We start from the raw sequence: 21,490 nt of genomic DNA, 5'->3' as shown, positions 1-21,490 counted from the left end.
GCGGTATGAAGTGAAACACATTCAGACTCCCTGAATCATTCTGCTATAATCCAGAGTCAAGTCAAACCGTAACTCTAGATTTACACTACAAAACTTTAGTGTAGGCGCAAAGCAAAATCTGCATAGCGTAAATTCATCCTTAAATTAAATATAACTGAAATGCAGAGTGGAGTATCAACAATTTTTTCAATACCAATTACCAATATTAAACATGCTTTGACCATTGATGGATCTGTTCATGGACACAGAAGACTGCACCTAGTACTTTTCAGAAACAGAATGTTTATTGAAATTTTCTTACAGAATACTTCCAGTGCATTACAGACTTTCCAGAAAATCTAATTCATCAACATTTACCATACAGAGATTCAGGTAAACTAGGGTCAGTGGTTTCCCTGGCAACCATCATGAAATACGGCACCTGCTTCCAAATAAACCACAAATGGTCTTTCATTTCTTCATGTTTTCTGTTTTCACAGAAAATGAAGAAAAAATGTAGTCTACTAGCTAGTGATTCACAATTTTTAATAGTGGATTACTTTGGTTGTCCATATCTCAAATTCGAGAGTAGCGTAGGTCCGAGTTGGAATTGCAACTACCTCAGGCTGTATCTAATTGCAGAAAATGTAGGCGTTATTTACTAATTGGTCCCAAAAAATGTTCTTGCTTGTTTTAATTGAAATGGAAAAATATTTCAAAGGAAGACAAAAAGTAGAATAATCTTTTTTTCTCAGAATTATTGTAGGAAAAAATGATAGATCTAAAATATCAATACATCAATCTGGATGCAAAGTTGTAGATAATGCAGATTAGCTTCTCAGCTTTACTTATCTTCCCTTTGTGTTTGCCTTACATCAAATAGCAGCTCCTACAGTATAGTTTGTGCTGCTCTTCTCACAGAGGCAACCACAAGAATTGGGAAAAAAAGCAATAGCGACAAGGACTAACTGGAACCTTACACTGATCGGCCTCGTAATACTGTTTGGTAGCAGATCAGCCCTCAAGATGGAAAAGAGGGGTTGGAGTGAACCTTAAAACTGAAATCCAACATGGGATTTTAAAGCTTTATGAAAAGACAGCAGTTTACATTCCAACCAGATTGTTTACTGCTGCCCATTTTGTCATTCTCAGCTTCTACCGCCTTGTCAAGGTTCTCATTGGCTCTGCCTCACCCGATCTTGTAGTCAGAGAGCAGAGATCAGGCGTCATTGTCAGGATTCAGAGAGGCTGTCCTCGTCCAGCCGTCCCTGTCCCTGTCACTGTCAGGACGATGGCCGTCTCCTGCAATGTCAAGTCACCTCGTTATCAGAGGACTTGACATGGAGCCGCTGACGGCAGTATCATCATCATCTGATTCCTGCTAGCTCTGACATTCCATCAGGTTTTCATTTGAACTCTTTCTTGCAGTGCGGTCTGGTTGTTCACAGATTTCTCTGTTCCTGTGAGCTGTGATCTGCTGCAATGTCGTGAGTTCCTCCTTCTGAGTCAGCTCGGTGCTGGTGCTGGTGCTGATGGTGGTTACGGTGTTGGTGCTGTTGATAATCGCCTTCCCCTAACTGCGTGTGATCTGTCAGGTTACGGTGGAGTCGATCTTCATTACCTGTTTTGCGGACATTGTGATTGTGGTTTCGATGTGAATGATGTTGCTTTCTCCGGTCTTCGCTTCCTTCAGTTTGTGTTTCTTCTGTGACATTCCTTGCACTACATGCTGGAGTATGATCCTGCAGGTACAAGGACAGGACATTTCAAACAGTCTAAAAGATGACCCACATTTCTAATTGCATAAAATTAAATATGGTGTGCAGATATTTACATATAACATCCCCCAATGAATGTAGCAATGAACAGTTCCCATATGAAAGGTTGATGTACTCATACCAAATAGAGCTCTGTGCTATTTTAATACAATAATTTATTTTAAGTACCCAAACACCTGTTATACTGAACCATGAATCTTTTAAGCATTTATACAAGTATAGCCAGTGATTTTAAACTGGCAGATGGGAGAGAACCTAGTGGGGATCTGGGACCAGTCTCTGCTGTTATTTGCTTGCAGCGGTGGGGAAAGAGCAGGCAGTGGCGTGGTGAGTAGAGGAAAATGATAGCTCAATGGTGAGGCACCAGTTAGCCTCATCACATGAATCTGTTCTCATTCTCTGCTGCCATTATGTCAGTCATGATCATGGGGGAGAATCCAGCCCTGTAGCACACAGTGAAATGGGGCTTTACCATACGACCATACGCATTAGGAGCAGAAGTAGGCCATCCAGCCTGTCGAGCCTGCTCTGCCATTTAATAAGATCATGGCTGATCTGTTTCTGTCTCAAATTCCACACTCCCATCAACCCCCGATAATCTTTGATTCCCTTGCCTAACAAGAATCTATCGATAATAAAAGCAAAATATTGCGGATGCTGGAAATCTGAAATAAAAACAAGAAATGCTGGAAATACTCAGCAGGTCTGGCGGCATCTGTGGAGAGAGAAGCAGAGTTAACGTTTCAGGTCGGTGGCCCTTCTTCAGAATCTGTCTACCTCTGCCTTAAAAATATTCAATGACCCCGTCTCCACCACCTTCTGAGGCAGAGAATTCCAAAGTCGCACAATCCTACTTCATGTTCGACCATTAACACACAACTTTATGTTTTTAAATGCAACTATTCAAAGTGAATATCTGCAGTGAATTAAAGTCACCACCTGTGTGATACTAACCTGTCATTTAAAAAAAAAAATTCTCTTGTGAAGCACCTGGGTATGTTTACTTGGGGCTTTTTCTGGGCACTGTCAGAGGCTGAAGCCGACAGGTCACAACCATGGCATCCTATTTGACCCTGAGAAGAGCTTCTGACTATATATCTGCTCCATTAAGACCCCCTCCTTCCATCTACATAATATCACCCACCTCTGCCATTGCCTAAGCTGATCTGCTGAAACCCGCATCCATGCCCCTCTGGACTCAACAGACTGAGCTCACTTAGGGAAAATGTTGGGATGTCATAATTGATCAGCTGTCTGAGCTAGTGACAGGAAAAGTAAGTCAGTGTTTCCACTATTCAGTGCCCTTGTTAGAGGTACATGTCAAGAATGGTCACTAGGCTGAGGAGAACTGGAGAGTTGGCAGCAGCCATGGGCCCACAGCAAGTCAGTACGTCCAAGACGTGAACAGAAATCTTAAACATTCTCAGTGAATAAATGAATAGATAATCCTATTTGTAACTATTTAATCAAAAATCACATATCAATGTGTCGACAAAATTGCCTATCTGTGTCTTTCTGGTACTGCAACAAGCTTGTAATTAATCTACCATAGGCCAATCATTACATAAAATCTACTGAGAAACAGACCAATATGCCAATTTTTATACTCCACATGACCCTCCCGCCACGAATACCTCTTCCCATCCATGCCCCGATATCCCTCCATTTCCTTCTCCTTCAAATATGCAACTGGCCATCCTTAATTGAGTCACTGCTATCAACACTCCATGTGGCAATGAGTTCCACTTTCTCATCATTCTTTGTGTAAAGAAATCACTGATAAATTCTTTATTTGATCTGTTAGTGGCTAATTTTTATTTATGCCCCCTTGTTTTGGATTCATCTACAAGTGGAAAGAGTTTTTCCACGTTTACCCTATCGAACCTCTTTGTAATTTTAAAGATCTCTAACAGATCTTTCCTGATAGTTACATCCTCTAAAATACTGGTAACCGCCATATAAAGTTTTTTTACTTTTAACAGTGCTTCAGTATCTGTTTTGTAATTGGACAGGAGAACTGCTCACAGTACTCAAAGTGCGGTCCAACCAACGTTCAGTATAAATTTAATTATCTCCCTGCTTTTTTTATTTTATGTTTCGCTCCCTAACAGCACTGTGGGTGTATCTACACCAGATGGACTGCAGCGGTTCAAGAAGGCAGTTCACCACCCTCATCTCAAGGGTTATTAGGGATAGAAAACAAATGCTGGCCTTGCCAACAATGTACACATCCCACAAAAGAATAAAAAGAAATTGTTTCCACTGTTCATGGCCTTATCAATTTGTGTAGCTACTTTTCATGATTTATGTATTTAAATCCCCAGATCTTTGCTCTTCAGACAGAGGGCAGCTAAGGTATATTAGTACTGTCACTAGACTGGTAATCCAGACCCTGGGCTAATGCTCTGGGAATGTGGGCTGAAATCCCACCACAGTAGATAGTGAAATTTGAATTCAATTAATAATTCTGGAATTAAAAGCTAGTCTAATGATGACCATGAAACCATTGTTGTAAAAACCCATTTGGCTCATTATTTTCCTTTAGGGAAGGCAATCTGCTGTCCTTGCCTGGCCTACATGTGACTTCAGACCCACAGCAATGTGGTTACCATTTCAGTATCATCCCTTGTGAATTTATCTTGATCATGCTTTAGTGTCTCTATATCCTTTTGTTACTTACCTGCTTTTAAATGCTTACTATTTCTTTACATCATATTTTTTATAATCTTTGATATTTTTAATTCATATTTCTTCTTTGCCATGGACATAGGACATAGGATTAGGGACATTAGTGATTTTCTTTTCATTCATGGAATGTGGGTGTTGCTGGCCAGACCAGCATTTATTGCCCATCTCTAATTGCCCTTAAGAAGGCAGTGGTGAGCTGCCTTCTTGAACTGCTGCAGTCCATTTGGGGTAGGTACACCCACAGCACTGTTAGGAAGGGAGTTCCAGGATTTTGACCCTGTGACAGTGAAGGAACAGCGATATAGTTCCAAGTCAGGATGGTTTGTGACTTGGAGGGGAACTTGTAGGTGGTGGTGTTCCCATGCATTTGCTGCCCTTGTCCTTCTAGTTGGTAGAGGTCGCGGGTTTGGAAGGTGCTGTCTAAGGAGCCTTGGTGAGTTGCTGCAGTGCATCTTGTAGATGGTACACACTGCTGCCACTATGCGTCGGTGGTGGAGGGAGTGAATATTTGTGGATGGGGTGCCAATCAAGTGGGCTGCTTTGTCCTGGATGGTTTTGAGCTTCTTGAGTTTTGAAGGTGGCAGGACATATTGAGAGAGTGGTTAGCAAGGCATATGGGATCTTGGGTTTCATAGATGTATTGAGTGCAAAAGCAGGGAAGTTATGCTGGACCTTTATAAAGCTCTGGTTAGGCCACAACTTGACTATTGCGTCGAGTTCTGGTCAGCACACTTTAGCAAGGATGTGAGGGTCCTTGAGAGGGTGCAGAGGAGATTTCCAGAGTGGTTCCAGGAATGAAGGATTGTAGCTACAAGGTTAGATTGAAGCAGGGGCTGTTGTCCTTGAAGCAAAGGAGATTGATGAGAGATTTGATAGAGGTGTACAAGATTTTGACAGATTTAGATAAGGTAGACAAAGAAAAACTGTTCCCATTAGCTGCTTCTACAAGGACTAGGGAACACAGATTTAAGATTTTGGGCAAGAGATGCAGGGGGAAAGTGAGGAAGGACTTTTTTACGCAGAGGGTAATAATGACCTGGAACTCGCTGCCTACGAGGATGGTGGAAGTGGAGATGATTAATGATTTCAAAAGGAAATTGGATGGGCACTTGAGGCAAATAAACTTGCAGGGCAATGGGGATAGAGCGAGGGAATGAGTCTGATTGGACTGCTCCTCAGAGAGCCGGCATGGACTTGATTGGTCGAATTGCTTCCCTCTGTGCCATGATGATTCTATGACTCTAGATGGTGGCATTCAGCACCTCAAGCCTATTTCACCATTAAATTAGATCTTGGCTCCATCTACCTGCCTTGGTTACATAACCCTTAATACCCTAATCTAACAAAAATCTATCACTCCCAGTTTTGAAGTTTTTCAATTACACCCTGCCTTTGCAGATTTTTAGAGGACACAGTTCCAGGAGACCACTACACTTTGTTTGAAGACGTACTTCTGGCATCACCCGTGAATGGCCGAGCTCTAATTTAAATGTTATAAGAACATAAGAACTAGGAGCAGGAGTAGGCAATTCAGCCCCTCGAGCCTGCTCCGCCATTCAATACGATCATGGCTGATCTCATCTTAGCCTCAACTCCACTTTCCTGCCCATTTTCCATAACCCTTCAACCCATTACTAATTAAAAATCTGTCTATCTCCTCCTTAAATTTACCCAATGTCCCGGCATCCACCGCACTCTGGGGTAGTGAATTCCACAGATTCACGACCCTTTGAGAGAATTAATTTCTCCTCATCTCTGTTTTAAATCTGCTACCCCTTATCCTAAAACTATGACCTAGATTGCCCCACAAGAGGAAACATCCTCTCTATGTCTACTTTGTCAATCCCCTTAATCATCTTATATACCTCAATTAGATCTCCTCTCATTCTTCTAAACTCCAGAGAGTAAAGGCCTAAACTGCTCAATCTCTCTTCATAAGACAAGCCCCCCATCTCTGGAACCTCCTCTGAACTGCCTCCAATGCAACTACATCCTTTCTCAAGTAAGGGGACCAAAACTGTACACAATACTCCAGGTGCGGTGTCACCAATGCCTTGTACAGTTGCAGCAACGCTTCCCTACTTTTATACTCTGTTCCTTTAGCAATAAATGCCAAAATTCCATTTGCCCCTTGTTCTAGACTGCCCTACCAGAGGAAATAGTTTCTCTCTATCTATCCTATCAAAGCCTTTAATCATCTTGAAATGCCTCAATTAGATCACCCCTTAATCTTCTAAACTTAATGAATACAATCCTTCTCTTTGCAACCTGTCCTCATAATTTAAGCCTTTTCTGAAGTATTGTTCTGGTGAATATGTGCTCTACCCCCTCCAAGGCCAATATATCCTTCCTGAAGAGCAGTGCTTGTGACTGAATGCAATGCTCCAGGTGGGGTTTAACTAGAGCTTTGTACATTGTAGCATAGTTTCCAACCCTTCCTAATTGTCTTTTTATTACCTTTGCCCTAAAGTCATCATACTCCCTTTTGTCATTTATCAAATCCACATAGGCAGCCATGTTTTCAATTTCCACTTTTATTTGTAGCTTTCTATTTTGTTAATTATTGTCACTGTTCACTTATTCACAGAGCCAGGTTGTGACCTGAAATTCTCCCCCACTCCTTCCCCCCAGCCCATCCATTCAGCTGTAGCGGAATGGGTATCACTCACACCTCTAAGTCAGAGGATTGTGGTTTCAAGTCTCACTCCAGAGTCTTGAGCATAAAACATAGGCAGTACCAAGGAAGTGCTGCATTGGAGTTGCTGACTTTCATGTGTGACATTAAATTGAGGCCTCTCATATGGGCACCAAAGGTCCCATAGTGCTGTTTCAAAGAAGAGCAGAGTAGTTCTCCCCAGTGTCTGGCTAATATTCATCTCTCAACCAACATCACTAAAAGTTATCTGGTCACTATCACATTGCTATTTGTTGGATCTTGCTGTGCATAATTGGCTGCTGCTTTTGCAGCATTACAACAGTGACTGTACTTCATTGTCTGCAAAGTGCCTTGAGATGTCCTGTGGTCGTGAAAAGTGCTATAGAAATGCAAATCCTTTTCTTTCTTTCTGACTACGACATATGCTGATATTCTAGTGTGCTCAGCTACTGCGTCTGCCCTGGCTTTTCTATTTTTCTCAGTCCAGATGACTGCTCTGCTCTCTAGCCCCTGGTCCCTTACCCATCCAATGTTCCACTCTCTAGCCTGTGCCCCAGGTTGTCTGTGTGTAACATCACAGCACATCTCCTAGTATTTGATTAACAAAAATTAAATTCATGATTTGATCCTTACCACCAAAGAGCAGTTAGCACAGATTCCTTGACAATATGTTTTTCTAATTGCATATGCCACATATGGACGGCTTAGGATGGTGTACGGCAGTTCCAGGTGATAAGTCAGATTGCCACAGCTGTTAAAAAAATTAGCAATTTGTCAGATTTTTACATAATGATGATTAGGAATTTAAACAGAGAAAATTCTATGCATTGGTATTGTGGCGAGTGAGATGGAAGGAAGCAATGTCTGCCTCTTGCAATATTCATCTTGTAAAGTAATCGTTAGGCAAAAGGACTATAAAAACAAGAAATGCTGGAAATACTCAGCAGGTTAGGCAAAAGGACATTGACCAAAACATTGCAGAAGGTTACAACATCCTTTCAAAGACTGCCCTGGAACATTTTTGAACTAGTGGACAGAGTCTACTTTTAAGCAAAATATTGCAGATGCTGGAAATCTGAAATGAAAACAGAAAATTCTGGAAATACTCAGCAGGTCTGGCAGCATCTGTGGAGATTTGATTGAGCTGTGCAAGATTATGACAGACTTAGATAAGTTAGACAAGGAAAAGCTGTTCCCATTAACTGATGGTACAAGGACTAGGGGACACAGATTGAAGACTTCAGGCAAGAGATACAGGGGGAACTTGAGGTACAACCTTTTTACGCAGCGGGTGGGAATGACCTGAAACTCCCTGCCAATGAGGGTGGTGGAAGTAGAGACAATCAATGATTTCAAAAGGAAATTGGATGGGCACTTGAAAGAAATAAACTTGCAGAGCTACGGGGATCCGCGTAGAGCCGGCATGGACTCAATGGGCATTCTTCCATGCTGTTAATGACTCTATGATATGAAAGTTGAATTGAAAAGTGATGCACTGGCGCATTGAATCCCCAACCTATAGCATGTGATGGGATTCTTCTTTATCACTGAAATCCCAAGTTTAGGTCTATCAGTTTGGAGAGATACTGAACAGAAGGCAGGCATTTTATCACAGGGAGGGAGGACAAATCAGATAGATATTCCATTCACTCACCCACTGGTGAAAAGTTCAAAATGCATAGACAGAGGCCTGCCTTTTAGTCCCACCTTACATTATAAACAGGAGATGATCATAGAGTCATTTACGGCATAGAAGGAGGCCGTTTGTCCCATCGAGTCCATGCTGGCTCTCCGTGGAGCAATCCAGTCAGTCCCACTTCCCTGCTCGATCTCTGTAGCCCTACAATTTTATATCTTTTACGTGGTCATTCAGTTTCCTTTTGAAATCATTGATTGTCTCCGCTTCTACCACCCTCGTGGGCAGTGTGTTCCAGGTCATTACCACCCGCTGTGTAAAAAAGTTCTTCCTCATATTTCCGTTGCATCTCTTGCCCAAAACCTTCAATATGTGTCCCGTTGTCCTTGTACCATTAGTTAATGGGAACTGTTTTTCCCTGTCTAACTTATCTAAGCCTGTCATAATCTTGTGCACCTCTATTAAATGTCCCCTCAATCTCCTTTGCTCCAGGAAGAACAACCCCAGTTTCTCCAACCTAACCTTGTAACTAAAATCCCCCCATCCCTGGAACCATTCTGGTAAATCTCCTCTGCACCCTCTCAAGGACCCTCACATCCTTCATAATGTGTGGTGACCAGAACTGAACGCAATACTCCAGTTGTGGCCTTACAAGAGCTTTATAAAAGCTCAGCATGACATCCCTGCCTTTGTACTCAATGCCTTTATTTATGAAGCCCAAGATCCCATATGCTTTACTAACCACTCTTTCAATATGTCCTGCCACCTTCAAAGATCTAGGCACATGCACCCCCAGGTCCCACTGCTCCTCCACACTCTTTGGAACTGCACCATTAAGTATATATTACCTCTCCCTTTTCCCACTGCCAAAATGCATCACCTCACAATTGTCAGTATTAAATTCCATCTGCCATCTGTCTGCCCATTCTGCTAGCTTATCTATGTCCTGTTGCAGGCGGTTCATATCATCCTCACTGTTCGCCACACCTCCAGGTTTGGTGTCATAGGCAAATTTTGAAATTTTACTCTGTATTCCAAGATCCAAACCACTTATATATAGCAAAAACAGCAGTGGTCCCAGCACTGGGGAACACATCTGTTTACCATCCTCCGGTCTGAAAAACAACCATTTACCACGACTCGCTGTTTTCTGACCTTAACCCAATTTTTTTTATCCAAGCAAACACTGACCGTCCTATTCCATGAGTCTCAATTTTTTTAACCAGCCTTTTATGCAGTACTTTATCAAATGCTTTCTTAAAATCCATATAGACAACATCCACCACATTCCCTTCATCAACCTTCTCTGTTCCTTCATCAAAAACTTCAACTAGATTAGATTTCAAGCTTGATCTCCCTTTTATAAATCCATGCTGGCTCTCCTTAATTAACTCAAATCTCTCCAAGTGCCTGTTCTGATTTTTTCCCTGATTATTGTTTCTAAAACCTTACCCCACTTCCTTTAGCAACCTGGGATGCAAGTCATTCAGACCAGGTGACTTATCTACCCTAAGCATAGCCAGTCTTTTCAGTACCTCACCCCTCTCAATTTTTACCCTATTCATTTCCTTTACTCTTTCTGCTTTTACCGATATTAGTTTAGTTTAGAGATACAGCACTGAAACAGGCCCTTCGGCCCACCGAGTCTGTGCCGACCATCAACCACCCATTTATACTAATCCTACACTAATTCCATATTCCTACCACATCCCCACCTGTTGCTATATTTCCCTACCACCTACCTATACTCGGGGCAATTTATAATGGCCAATTTACCTATCAACCTGCAAGTCTTTGGCATGTGGGAGGAAACCGGAGCACCCGGATGAAACCCACGCAGACACAGGGAGAACTTGCAAACTCCACACAGGCAGTACCCAGAAGTGGACCCGGGTCGCTGGAGCTGTGAGGCTGCGGTGCTAACCACTGCGCCACTGTGTCGCCCTTATGTTATGTTATCTGATATGTTATCAGATTCCTCTTCCTTAGTAAACACTGATACAAAGTACTGATTAAGTATTTTAGCCTTGCTGGTGAGGACATGGATTGTACAGTTTTATTATTATTTGTGCTGAGAAACAGTATGTAGAGTATATTGAGAAATTGTTGACTAATTTCAAAGCAAACTATTAGACAGCCACATAATGGAGTAACAAACCGATCATAGACGAGGAAATCATCCTTATTGCCCTGGAGTAGCTTCCAAACATCGGGTTTGTTTATCTCTTGTTGATACACGGGAATTTGTTCTTCCACCTTTGACTTTAGGAGTTCGTAGTTTTCACGTGAGGATTTCCCTTGGTGATTTACCACCATGAAGGAGATGTTCACAAATCCATTTTCCTCTAGTTTTTGTTGCAGCTGCGTCAAACTGAAATGATAAATTCATTTAAAAATCACAAACTGAAGATGGAATGCTAATATAACAGCTATGTATGTATATGAGATGGGATGTTTCACTAAGTTAAAGGGGCTATATAAATGCAAGTTACAAAATAATAGCTGATAAGGGAAAGGGAGAAATAGGAGGAATACCTTCGTTCAAAATGTTACCCAGTTTTCTGGAAGAAAACAATGGTGTTACCTGGAGTTCCCAAATCTGAGAAAGTACTCCACTAAATTTTCAATCCTGGCTGTAGTATTTTTAAAAAAAACTGTTCTTGGGCAGCATTTGCTAGGCAACATTTATTGTTCATCTCTAATTGTCCCAAGGGACATTAAGATTTAATCACATAGTTTGGGGCTGAAGTCACATATAGACTGGATCAGATAGGGGTAGTACTTAAAACATCTAGGTTTTCGGCAATACCTGAGCTACCAGGCTGCCATTATTTATGTTCTGTGGTTTTCTAGGATGGGTGAAGGGAGGGTAGCACGAGGCGGGGGGGGGGGGGGGGGGGGGGGGTGGGTGGTGAGGGGTGCAGGTGCCGTTCTTAGACCAGAAATTTTACAGCCTAAAAGTGGTTTTCTGGGATTAGTGGGAGGCAGGGTGTGGTGGGGAAGATGTTCAGACCAGTGTGAAGTGTGGCCCTGAATGTTTGTAAAGGAACTACTGCAGGATACTGCTCATAACTGACATCTCCAGTGGCCTAGCAAAGAGGAAGACCCCATTCAAATGTCAAGGAAATTTATGGTGACACTATTATCTGCTCTGCTACTCAAAAGTCATATTTTACATGAATTATCTAGTTGTATAACTAAAGCAGTTTTAATAAATCATTATGAGACTTAATTTAAAAAAATAATTGAACAGGTAATTGAATTAAAAATCTTCAAATTAAGAGACCAACCTCTAATACTTTCTTTCACAAAAAGCAAAAGTACTTCATATAAAAAAGGTCCCCTCCAGATTTCTCCTTTAGCAATGAAATACTGATGTTGGGGCACTATGTGCAGACTAAGACATCACAAGAAGCTACTCTATATACTACACACAAAATAAATGAATTACTGCCTGACTACGAATGAGATTGAGTTTATAGAGGTAGGTACAAAGAGAGATAATTAAAAATGTGTGGAACACAATATAGCTGGGATTGTGGGAACAAAGCAAATTGTCAGGGCTTGATAATGAGATGCAGGAATGGATAAGCAATGTGAAGTTTTACTTGATTAACTTTTAGAGTGACAGAAAAGCTGATTAAACAAAGGTGAGGGGTAGAGCCCATAAAAGTGTTGATTAGCTACTAAAGGCATCAAGAATGTAAATTTTTTTAATACAGCAGTAATGGGGAGCAAATCCAGAGTCTAGGTCTGTCTGGCATGGAGTGAATTTACAGACTAGGATTTCTTTTTTTATACAGCTAGAAAAATGCTTTTTGTAAAATTCTATTGATAGATATTGTTTAAAATTAGAACAAAGGAACATAGGAGCAGGAGTAGGCCATTCAGCCCTTCGAGCCTCCTCTGCCATTCCAAATCATGGCTGATTGTCTACCTCAACGCCAGATTCCAGGAATTCCCCATATCCCTTGATGTCATTAGCAACTAGAAACCTATCGATCTCAGTCTTGAACTTACTCAGTGACTGAGCTTCCATCACCCTTTGGGGCAGAGAATTGCAAAGATTCCCCACTCTCTGGGTGAAGGAGTTCCTCCTCATCTCATCCTAAATGGCTTGTCCTTTCTTCTGAGATTGTGTCTCCTGGTTCTAGACCCCACAACCAGGGGAAACATCCTTTCTGCATCTATTCTGTCTATCCCTTTAAGAATTTTGTAAGTTTCTATGAGATCACCTCATTCGTCTAAACTCCAGAGAATACAGGCCCAGTTTCCTCAATCTCTCCTCAAAGGACAATCTCACCATCCCAGGACTCAGTCTGGTGAACCTCCGCTGCACGCCCTCTATGGCAAGTACATCCTTGCTCAGGCAAGGGGACCAGAACTACACAGAATATTCCAGGTGCGGCCTCACCAATGCTCTATACAAGTGAAGCAAGAATTCTTTGGTCCTGTACTCAAATCATCTTGTGATAAAGGCTAACATACCGTTTGTTTTTCTAATTGCTTGCTGCACCTGCTAGCTTTCAGTGACTTATGAACAAGGACACCTAATTCCCTTTGGACATCAACACTTTCCAATCTTTCACCATTTAAGAAATACTCTGCATATCTGTTCCTTCTACCAAAGTGGATAACCTCACTTTTATCCACATTATATTCCATCTGCCATGTTCTTGCTCACTTACCCAGCCTGTTCAAATTCCCTTGAAGCCTCTTTGCCTCCTCCTCACAACTCACATTCCCCACTGGCCACAGTCTGCCAACCTGAGACTGACCCATGTATTCCTACTTTCCGTTTTTTGCCTGTTACCCAATCCTCAATCCATGCTAGTACATTACCCCCAATCCCATGCGCTTTAATTTTGCTTAGTAACTTCCTATGTGGAACTTTATCAAAAGCCTTCTGAAAGTCCAAATATACCACATCCACCGGTTCCCCCTTATCCACTCTGCTAGTAACATCCGCAAAAAACACTTAACAAGTTTGTCAAACATGATTTCCCCTTCTTAAATCCATGTTGACTCTGCCTAATCAGACCATTATTTTCTAAGTAATCACATCCTGTATAATAGATTCTAGTATTTTCCCTGCTACCGACATCAGGCTAATGGGTCTGTAGTTCTCTGTTTTCTCTCTCCCTCCTTTCTTAAACGGTGGGGTTACATTTGCAACCTTCCAATCTGCAGGCACCATTGCAGAATTTATAGAATTTTGAAAGATGATCACCAATGCATCCACTATCTCTGTAGCCATCTCTTTCAACACTCTATGGTGAAAATCATCGGGTCCCGGGGATTTGTCAACTTTCAGTCCCATTATCTTCTCCAATACTACTTTTTCACTAATCCTAATTTCTTTCAGTTCCTCATTCTCATTAGGCCCTTGGATCTCAATTATTTCAGAGAGACTTCTTGTATCTTTCTCTGTGATGACAGACACAAAGTAATTATTCAGCTTCTCTGCCATTTCTCTATTTCCCATTATAAATTCTCCTGTCTCTGCCTGTAATGTAATTAGCCCTTTCTCATTGCATAATACTACATTTGTCTTTGCCATTTTTTTCCTTTTTACATACCTATAGAAGCTTTTACAATCCCTGTTTATATTTCTTGCTAGTTTACATTCATATTCTATTCTCCCTTTATCAATTTCTTGGTCCTCCTTTGCTGAATTCTAAAATTCTCCCAATCCTCTGGCTTACGACTTTTTTTTGGCAACTTTATAGCCTCCTCGTTTGATCTAATACTATCTTTAACTTCCTTTGTTAGCCACAGCTGACTCACTTTCCCTATTGGGTTCTTTTGCCTTAAAGGAATGTATGTTTTTTTGAAAACCATGCATTAATTCTTTAAATACTAGCCATTGCCTATCTACCGTCAAACCTTTTAATGTACTTTTTCAATCCACCATGGCCAACTTGCTCCTCATACCTTCATAATTGCCCTTGTTTAGATTTAAGACCCTAGTTTCGGATTGAACTACATCTTTTTCAAACTTAATGGAAAATTCTATCATACTATGGTCATTTTTCCCTCAATGTTCTTTACCATCAGATTATTAATTAGCCCTTTCTCATTGCATAACACTCGATCCAAAATAGCCTGTTTCCGAGTTGGTTCCTCAATATATTGCTCCAGAAAACCATCGCGGACACATTCCAGGAATTCTTCCACAGCATTGGTGCTCATTAGATTTACCCAGTCTATATGTAGATTTAAGACACCCATGATTACTGCATTGCCCTTGCTACATGCACTTTTAATTTCCTGATTTTCTTTTAATTCATTTGTTGGATGTGGGCATCGCTGGCTAGGCCAGCATTTATTGCCCATCCCTAATTGCCCTTGAACTGAGAGGCTTCCTAGGCCATTTCGGAGGGCATTTTTTAAGAGTCAACCACATTGCTGTGGGTCTGGAGTCACATGTAGGCCAGACCAACATGTAGGCCAGACCAGGTAAGGATGGCAGATTTCCTTCCCGAAAGAAAGGGTTTTTACAACAATCAACAATGGTTTCATGGTCACCATTAGACTAGCTTTTTTTAAAATTCCCAGATTAACTGAATACAAATTTCACCATCTGCCGTGGTGGGATTCAAACCCATGTCCCAGAGCAGTAGCCTGGGTCTCTGAGTTACTAGTTCAGTGACATTACCACTACACCACCGCCTCCCCAAATATATATACCATGCCCTACATTACCACTACTGTTTGGTGGCCTGTAAACCATTGCTACCAATAATTGTTGCCCCTTGCTGTTTCTTAGCTCCACCCAAACAGATTCCACATCCTGTTCTTCCAATTAAAGATCCTCTCTCACTAATGTACTGCTCCCATCCTTATTATAGGCACTACTCCACCTCATTTTCCTTTTTGCTTGTCCTTCCTACATGTTGAATATTCTTTAATATTGAGTTTCCAGTCTTGGTCACCCTGCAGCCATGTGGCAATTAAATCATATCCGTTTAATTCTACTGCACCATCAACTTACCTACCTTGTTGTGAATGCTGCATGCATTCAGATAGAGTGCCTTTATTTCTGCCTTTTTAACACTATTCTGTATTTTGACCCTAGTTGGTTCTAGCATTTGTTTCTGCTGCTTTCCACTTTCATTCACAGCTTTTCAACTTCCCATACCAGTTTTGTTTTTCTCTTATCTGAATTCCGTCGCAGGTTCCCTGACAAGCTAGTTTAAACTCTCCCCAACAGCACGAGCAAGTCTCCCCGCAAGGATATTAGTCCCGGTCCTGTTAAGGTGTAACCTGTCCATCTGGTTCAGGTCCCACCTGCCCCAGAACCCCAAGAATCTAAACCCCTCCCTCCTACACCATTTTTCCAGCCGCGTGTTCATTCGCTCAATCTTCCTATTTCTATACTTCCTAGCACATGGTACTGAGAGTAATCCTGAGATTACTGCCTTAGATGTCCTGCTTTTCAATCTCCTTCCTAGCTTTCTAAATTCTGCTTTCAGGACCTCATCGCTCTTTCTACCTATGTCATTGGTGCCAATGTGGACCACCACTTCCGGCTGTTCACCCTCCCATGAAAGAATGTCCTGCAGCCGTTCCATGACATCCTTGACCCTGGCACCAGGGAGGTAACATTTATTTTTAATTCGTCATGGCAGGTGGGCATCGCTGGCTAGGCCAGCATTTATTACCCATCCCTAATTACCCTTGTGAAGGTGGTGGTGAGCTGCCTTGTTGAACTGCTGCAGTCCTTAGGGTGTAGGTACACCCACAGTGCTGTTCACAAGGGAGTTCCAGTATTTTGACCCAGCGACAGTGAAGGATTGGTGATATAGTTCCAAGTCAGGATGGTGTGTGGCGTGGAGGGGAACTTGAAGGTGGTGGTGTTCCCATGCATCTGCTGCCTTTGTCCTTCTGGGTGGTAGGGTTTGTGGGATTGGAAGGTGCTATCGACATAGCTTTGGTGAGTTGCTGCAGTGCATCTTGTAGATGGTACACACTGCTGCCACTGTGCGATGGTGGTGAAGGGATTAAATGTTGAAGGTGGTGGTTTGGATGCTAATCAAGCGGGCTGCTTTGTCCTGTATGGTGTCAAGCTTCTTGAGTGTTGTTGGAGCTGCACCCATCCAGGCAAGTGGAGAGTGTTCTCATACTCCTGACTTGTGCCCTGTAGATGGTGGACAGGCTTTGGGGAGTCAGGGGCTGAGTTACTCGCCTCAGAATTCCCAACCTCTGACCTGCTCTTGCAGCCACAATATGTATGTGGCTGGTCCAGTTCAGTTTCTGGTCAATGGTAACCCCCAGGATGTTGATGAATAAAAACAATTGAGCACTTTTAGAGTGGATAGAAAACTGATGAATGATTTCGATTAACAGTTGGGCTGAGGCAAGGCTGATTTATTTACTCTATTCGTAGAGGGAATTAAAAATGAACAATAAATCTGGTATGGATATAGGATGCTGGATTCTGTGTAGGAGGTGGGGCTTGTGGCGTCAGGCCAAAAAGGTGGGAGGAGCTCTGCCTCTGCATTCTCGTGGCCACCCGGAGCGATCCTCCAGTGTTTTTCAATTATAGGTTCACAAGCCCGGATCCCTGTCCCTTTAAAGACAGGGATCCCGCCTCCTTGAGCTGCCAGCCAATCAAAGGTAAGATCACAGTGGCGGCAGGACCAGGCCCTTAATTGGCCAATAATAGGCCACTGATGGTCTCAGTTGGCCTCTGGGCAGGATGGCCATCGTTGGCCTATCCCGCCTCGGGAAGATTGCTTGGTGACAGGGGGTGGGGGCAACGGGTCCTCAGCCCTGCTGCCACCCGTCATAATACTCTGTGCCCCCCCCCCCCCCCCCCAACCTCCTTCCCTGTCTCAAGGGGGCCTATAAGCTCTCAGCCAGGCTGTGAAAATTTCTATGGTTTGGAGGTGTGAATAAGTGTAATGGGCCTATGGTGAAATTTGAAATGAGACATTTCTAGCTTCCTGCCACTAGGGAACAGTATCTTTTCCTGTAGGCCACACGGGACCTCGAGTGGCAGTACTACAATTTCAATAAAACTGGGAAAGGGCGTGAAAAGTATGGAATCATGGAATGATACAGCAAAGTAGGCCAATTCAGCCCATTGTGTCAGTGCCGGCTCTTTGGTAGCACTTTCCAATTACAGGATGAGAAATAAAAACAATGGTGCAGCAAACAGCTGAGGGCTCCCTGAGCTTTAAGAAGGTAAAGACATAATGGAGTGGAAAATGCAGAGTATCAACCTGATGTTAGAGTCTTTATTAATCATTAATTGACAGCCTTTGTTTAAAGTCCTAACAACACAGTGATCATTTGAAAAAAATAATCTCCAGTTCTGCTGAAAGTTTGCCAATTTGTACTATTTGTGAAGAGACTGACAGCTTGAAGTATTTCCTTACCAAGCCAGTCTACATGCCTCTCCTCCACTTCCAATGACCTTGGGTATACTGAATACTATGACAGTCCCCGCCAAAAAAATGTTACATGATTCTACCTTATAGACACAATTAGGAACAAATGTGCTTAATTGGAAGTTCTTACCTGGCTGCCTGCTCCAGACAGAAATGTCAGCTAGCCTGGAGCAGTGCCACCACAGTCACTTGGCCCAGAGAATCCTTCATAGGTTCTTTCTCTCCAATGGTCCATGTTTCTGGCTTGTTACATTGTCCCTGACTCTCCGCCCACCCCAACAGGAGTAGGCAGAGAGTCAGGGCAACACCCAGCCCTTTTTGCATTAACCTACAGGGCTTTGATTGAAAGAAAGGTATTAAATGCATGGTTAGAACTAATTTTCATAAGTTTCACAATTGCATGAAATATCTTTTGTGCTTAACATATATTTATGGATTTTGATTTGCATAAAATCCACTTGTAGCATGTGTTTTAAAGTTTTTTCAGAAGGCGATAGAGCTTCTTCAAACCAGCATCAATCTGCAGTCCACTGCTATGCAGGAGAGGTTTGATTGGAAAATGCTTTTGTTTAATGTACCTCCACTAAACCAGTATTTTGGACCATTTAAAGCTTCTCAATTCCTGAATACTAGGACACAAGAACAGCCCAAAATATTCACTCTTTTTCAATGTTATTTTGTAATTGTCATGTAGTCTGGTTGACATGAAGCAGTTAAAATAAGATACTGCAAATACAATAGAGTTAGCATGAACCAAAACAAGAAATGCTGGATTCACTCAGCAGGTCTGGCAGCATCTGTGGAAAGAGAAGCAGAGTTAACGTTTCGGGTCAGTGACCCTTCTTCGGAACCCGCATGAATCTGGCCCAGAGAACAATAGATTACTTTTGGAAAATTAGGCCCTGCTACTCCATTTGTACTTTTAATGGTGGCTCAATGAGTCAAATTCAACTTTTATTACATGGATTTTAGGATCTTTGATGTTGGTTTTGGGATCATAGTCTGTGGTTCCAACAGTTTATAATTAGGCTTATTAGCTTATGATAACTGAATGAGTCATTATTGAAAGGAATTCTGATTTCATCCATTTCTCCATGAAAACTGCTACATATAGGCTATGCCTATTTATGCTGAAATCTACAACCAGAATTCAAAATACTGTGGATGCTGGAATTCTGAAATCAAACCAGAAAATGCTGGATCACTCAGCAGGTCTGGTAAACAAAGTTAATGTTTCAGGTTAAAGAACTTTCATGAGACCTGGAAGGGTCATTGATCTGAAACATTAACTCCGTTACTCTCTCCACAGATGCTTCCACACCTGGAGCATTTCCGGCATTTTCTGGCATGATTTCTATAGCTGGAATGTTTATCTAAACATTTCAGGAATTGCTTGCTGTTGATGAAACAGCCAGTTTTTTTAAAGTTAGCCATATTTATAGTTTGAAATTGGCAGTGGATGAACTTTGACCTTTTCATTAACAAGGTCATTTAGCTCCTATTTGTAACTAGAATTGAGAAATTAGTCTATGTGGAATGGTAGATTGTGGCTCCACCAGCACTCAAACAGGGAAATAAAAGCAAAATACTGCGGATGCTGGAAATCTGAAACAAAAACAAGAAATGCTGGAACCACTCAGCAGGTCTGGCAGCATCTGTGGAAAGAGAAGCAGAGTTAGCGTTCCGAAGAAGGGTCACTGACCCGAAACGTTAACTCTGCTTCTCTTTCCACAGATGCTGCCAGACCTGCTGAGTGGTTCCAGCATTTCTTGTTTTTGACTCAAACAGGGGTTTTCTCTTCCTGCAACATGTCCTGTTTTTTAAATGGTACGTGGAGTTTGCAAAAGCCACAGCCACACAGCTGGTTAATTTTTGCTTCTAAGTACTGAAATGCTGATGCCTTGTAATATGTTGGGAGCAATTTTCTACGTAAATAAGATAAACTCTGATCTTTTTGTAGTGCTGTTTCTGATTTCACTGCTCCGTGACCAACTATGTTCAGCATTGCTACAGTTAATCTGGTTATTAAATAAGACTGGTTGTGTATTTGATAGCAAAGTTGCAGTAACCCAGTATGTTTGGGCTGCAAAAAAGCAAGTGGACTTCTCAATTTTTTGCAGCTGGGCAACCATAGTAGCACCAGGTAACTCTAAAAAGACAAATGATTTATAAAATGGAGTTTGATGTACAGTAGAAGATTTTGTCACTGTGTAACACATACTCCATTAACTGACTTCTCATTCAGACATGTGTACAAAAAGACAAAGTTCAAAGTGTTGACACTGAGCAAGAGAGGAGAACAGACAGGAGCAGTGGTCTGTGAAGTTTTACTGCAAGAATTCTGTGCAGTTACTGTGTATGCAGATGCATGTATTAAGCACTAACAACTCCGGCGATGCTGTAACAAAAGCGCTTTCCATTATGTTCAGCGAGAGTATATATTCTTATGTCAGATTAAAAACAATTCCTTCAAATATTAAAATATCAGTGCAATCTAACTCTACAAGATCTCAAAGGATATTAGTGTGGACCAGATGTGCTAAATACCAAAAAAATTGACACATATAAAATACTTCTGGAAATTAATACAATAACAGCTGGAATTAGTCAACACAATTATTCAATTGCTTCAAATAGATTTTAATAACATAGAACTTAGACAAGTAACACCAATTAATGCCAACTCCTGGATTGTTCTGGTAGGACTTTTCACCATAAACTGCGTGAACAAATCCAGCACTGCTGAGTAATTAGAATGACAGCTGATTAAGAAAAAGGATATTTTTCATTGTTTTATATACGCTTAGTTAAACTTGGCAAATTTTCAAAAAATTAAAACTCAAGTACTCTGACAAAGGAAAAACCATCAATCTACTTTGTACTATTAAATACTGTTCACTTACTTTAATCGTTTAATGCAAATATATAATGGAAAGATCAGTTAGCTTAATAAAGAATAAAATGCTATACCCTTACATGTTTTTTTGGCCTTCTTGTTCAGTGCTTATTCCTGCTCCGATCCGTTTTCTCTATTCGGCTCCCAGTTGTTCTCTGCTATTTATACTCCTGTTGTTTATCTCTGACTCTTTGCAGTCACAAGATTTGGCTCAAAGTACACATCTGTCAGCCACACAGTAAAAAGAAAACCACCAACTTATGTGCTCACTTCCCATTTTCTATGTTTTTCGTTCTGGAAAGCTACTGTTTCACTTTATGAAGAGAGGAACAACAGTCAGATAATTGCTCAGGTCTTTCATAACTTTATTAACAACATTTTTACCAAGTAGAAGCATTTCAAGGTCCCTCTGGCAGAATGTAGAATATTCGGGGGGAAAAAAACTGGTTTAAAACTTCTGCC

At 41.6% G+C, this 21,490-nt stretch overlaps 1 protein-coding gene across 1 annotated transcript; it reads right to left on the bottom strand.

The window, feature by feature from the left end:
• Positions 1 to 262: 262 nt before the first annotated feature.
• Positions 263 to 21,218, bottom strand: selenop (selenoprotein P). The gene is made up of 5 exons (XM_068029106.1): positions 21,109 to 21,218; positions 18,263 to 18,468; positions 10,896 to 11,108; positions 7,735 to 7,852; positions 263 to 1,721 (listed from the first exon to the last, which is right to left on the bottom strand). Exons 2-5 carry the CDS (start codon positions 18,454 to 18,456, stop codon positions 1,422 to 1,424), a joined length of 825 nt encoding a protein of 274 aa, XP_067885207.1. The 5' UTR covers positions 18,457 to 18,468; positions 21,109 to 21,218; the 3' UTR covers positions 263 to 1,421.
• Between the last annotated feature and the right edge of the window lie 272 nt (positions 21,219 to 21,490).

This window comes from Heterodontus francisci, chromosome 4, assembly GCF_036365525.1.
Source record: "Heterodontus francisci isolate sHetFra1 chromosome 4, sHetFra1.hap1, whole genome shotgun sequence".
Classification (NCBI taxonomy): Eukaryota; Metazoa; Chordata; class Chondrichthyes; order Heterodontiformes; family Heterodontidae; genus Heterodontus; species Heterodontus francisci.
This window is presented reverse-complemented; position numbering and strand designations above follow the sequence as displayed.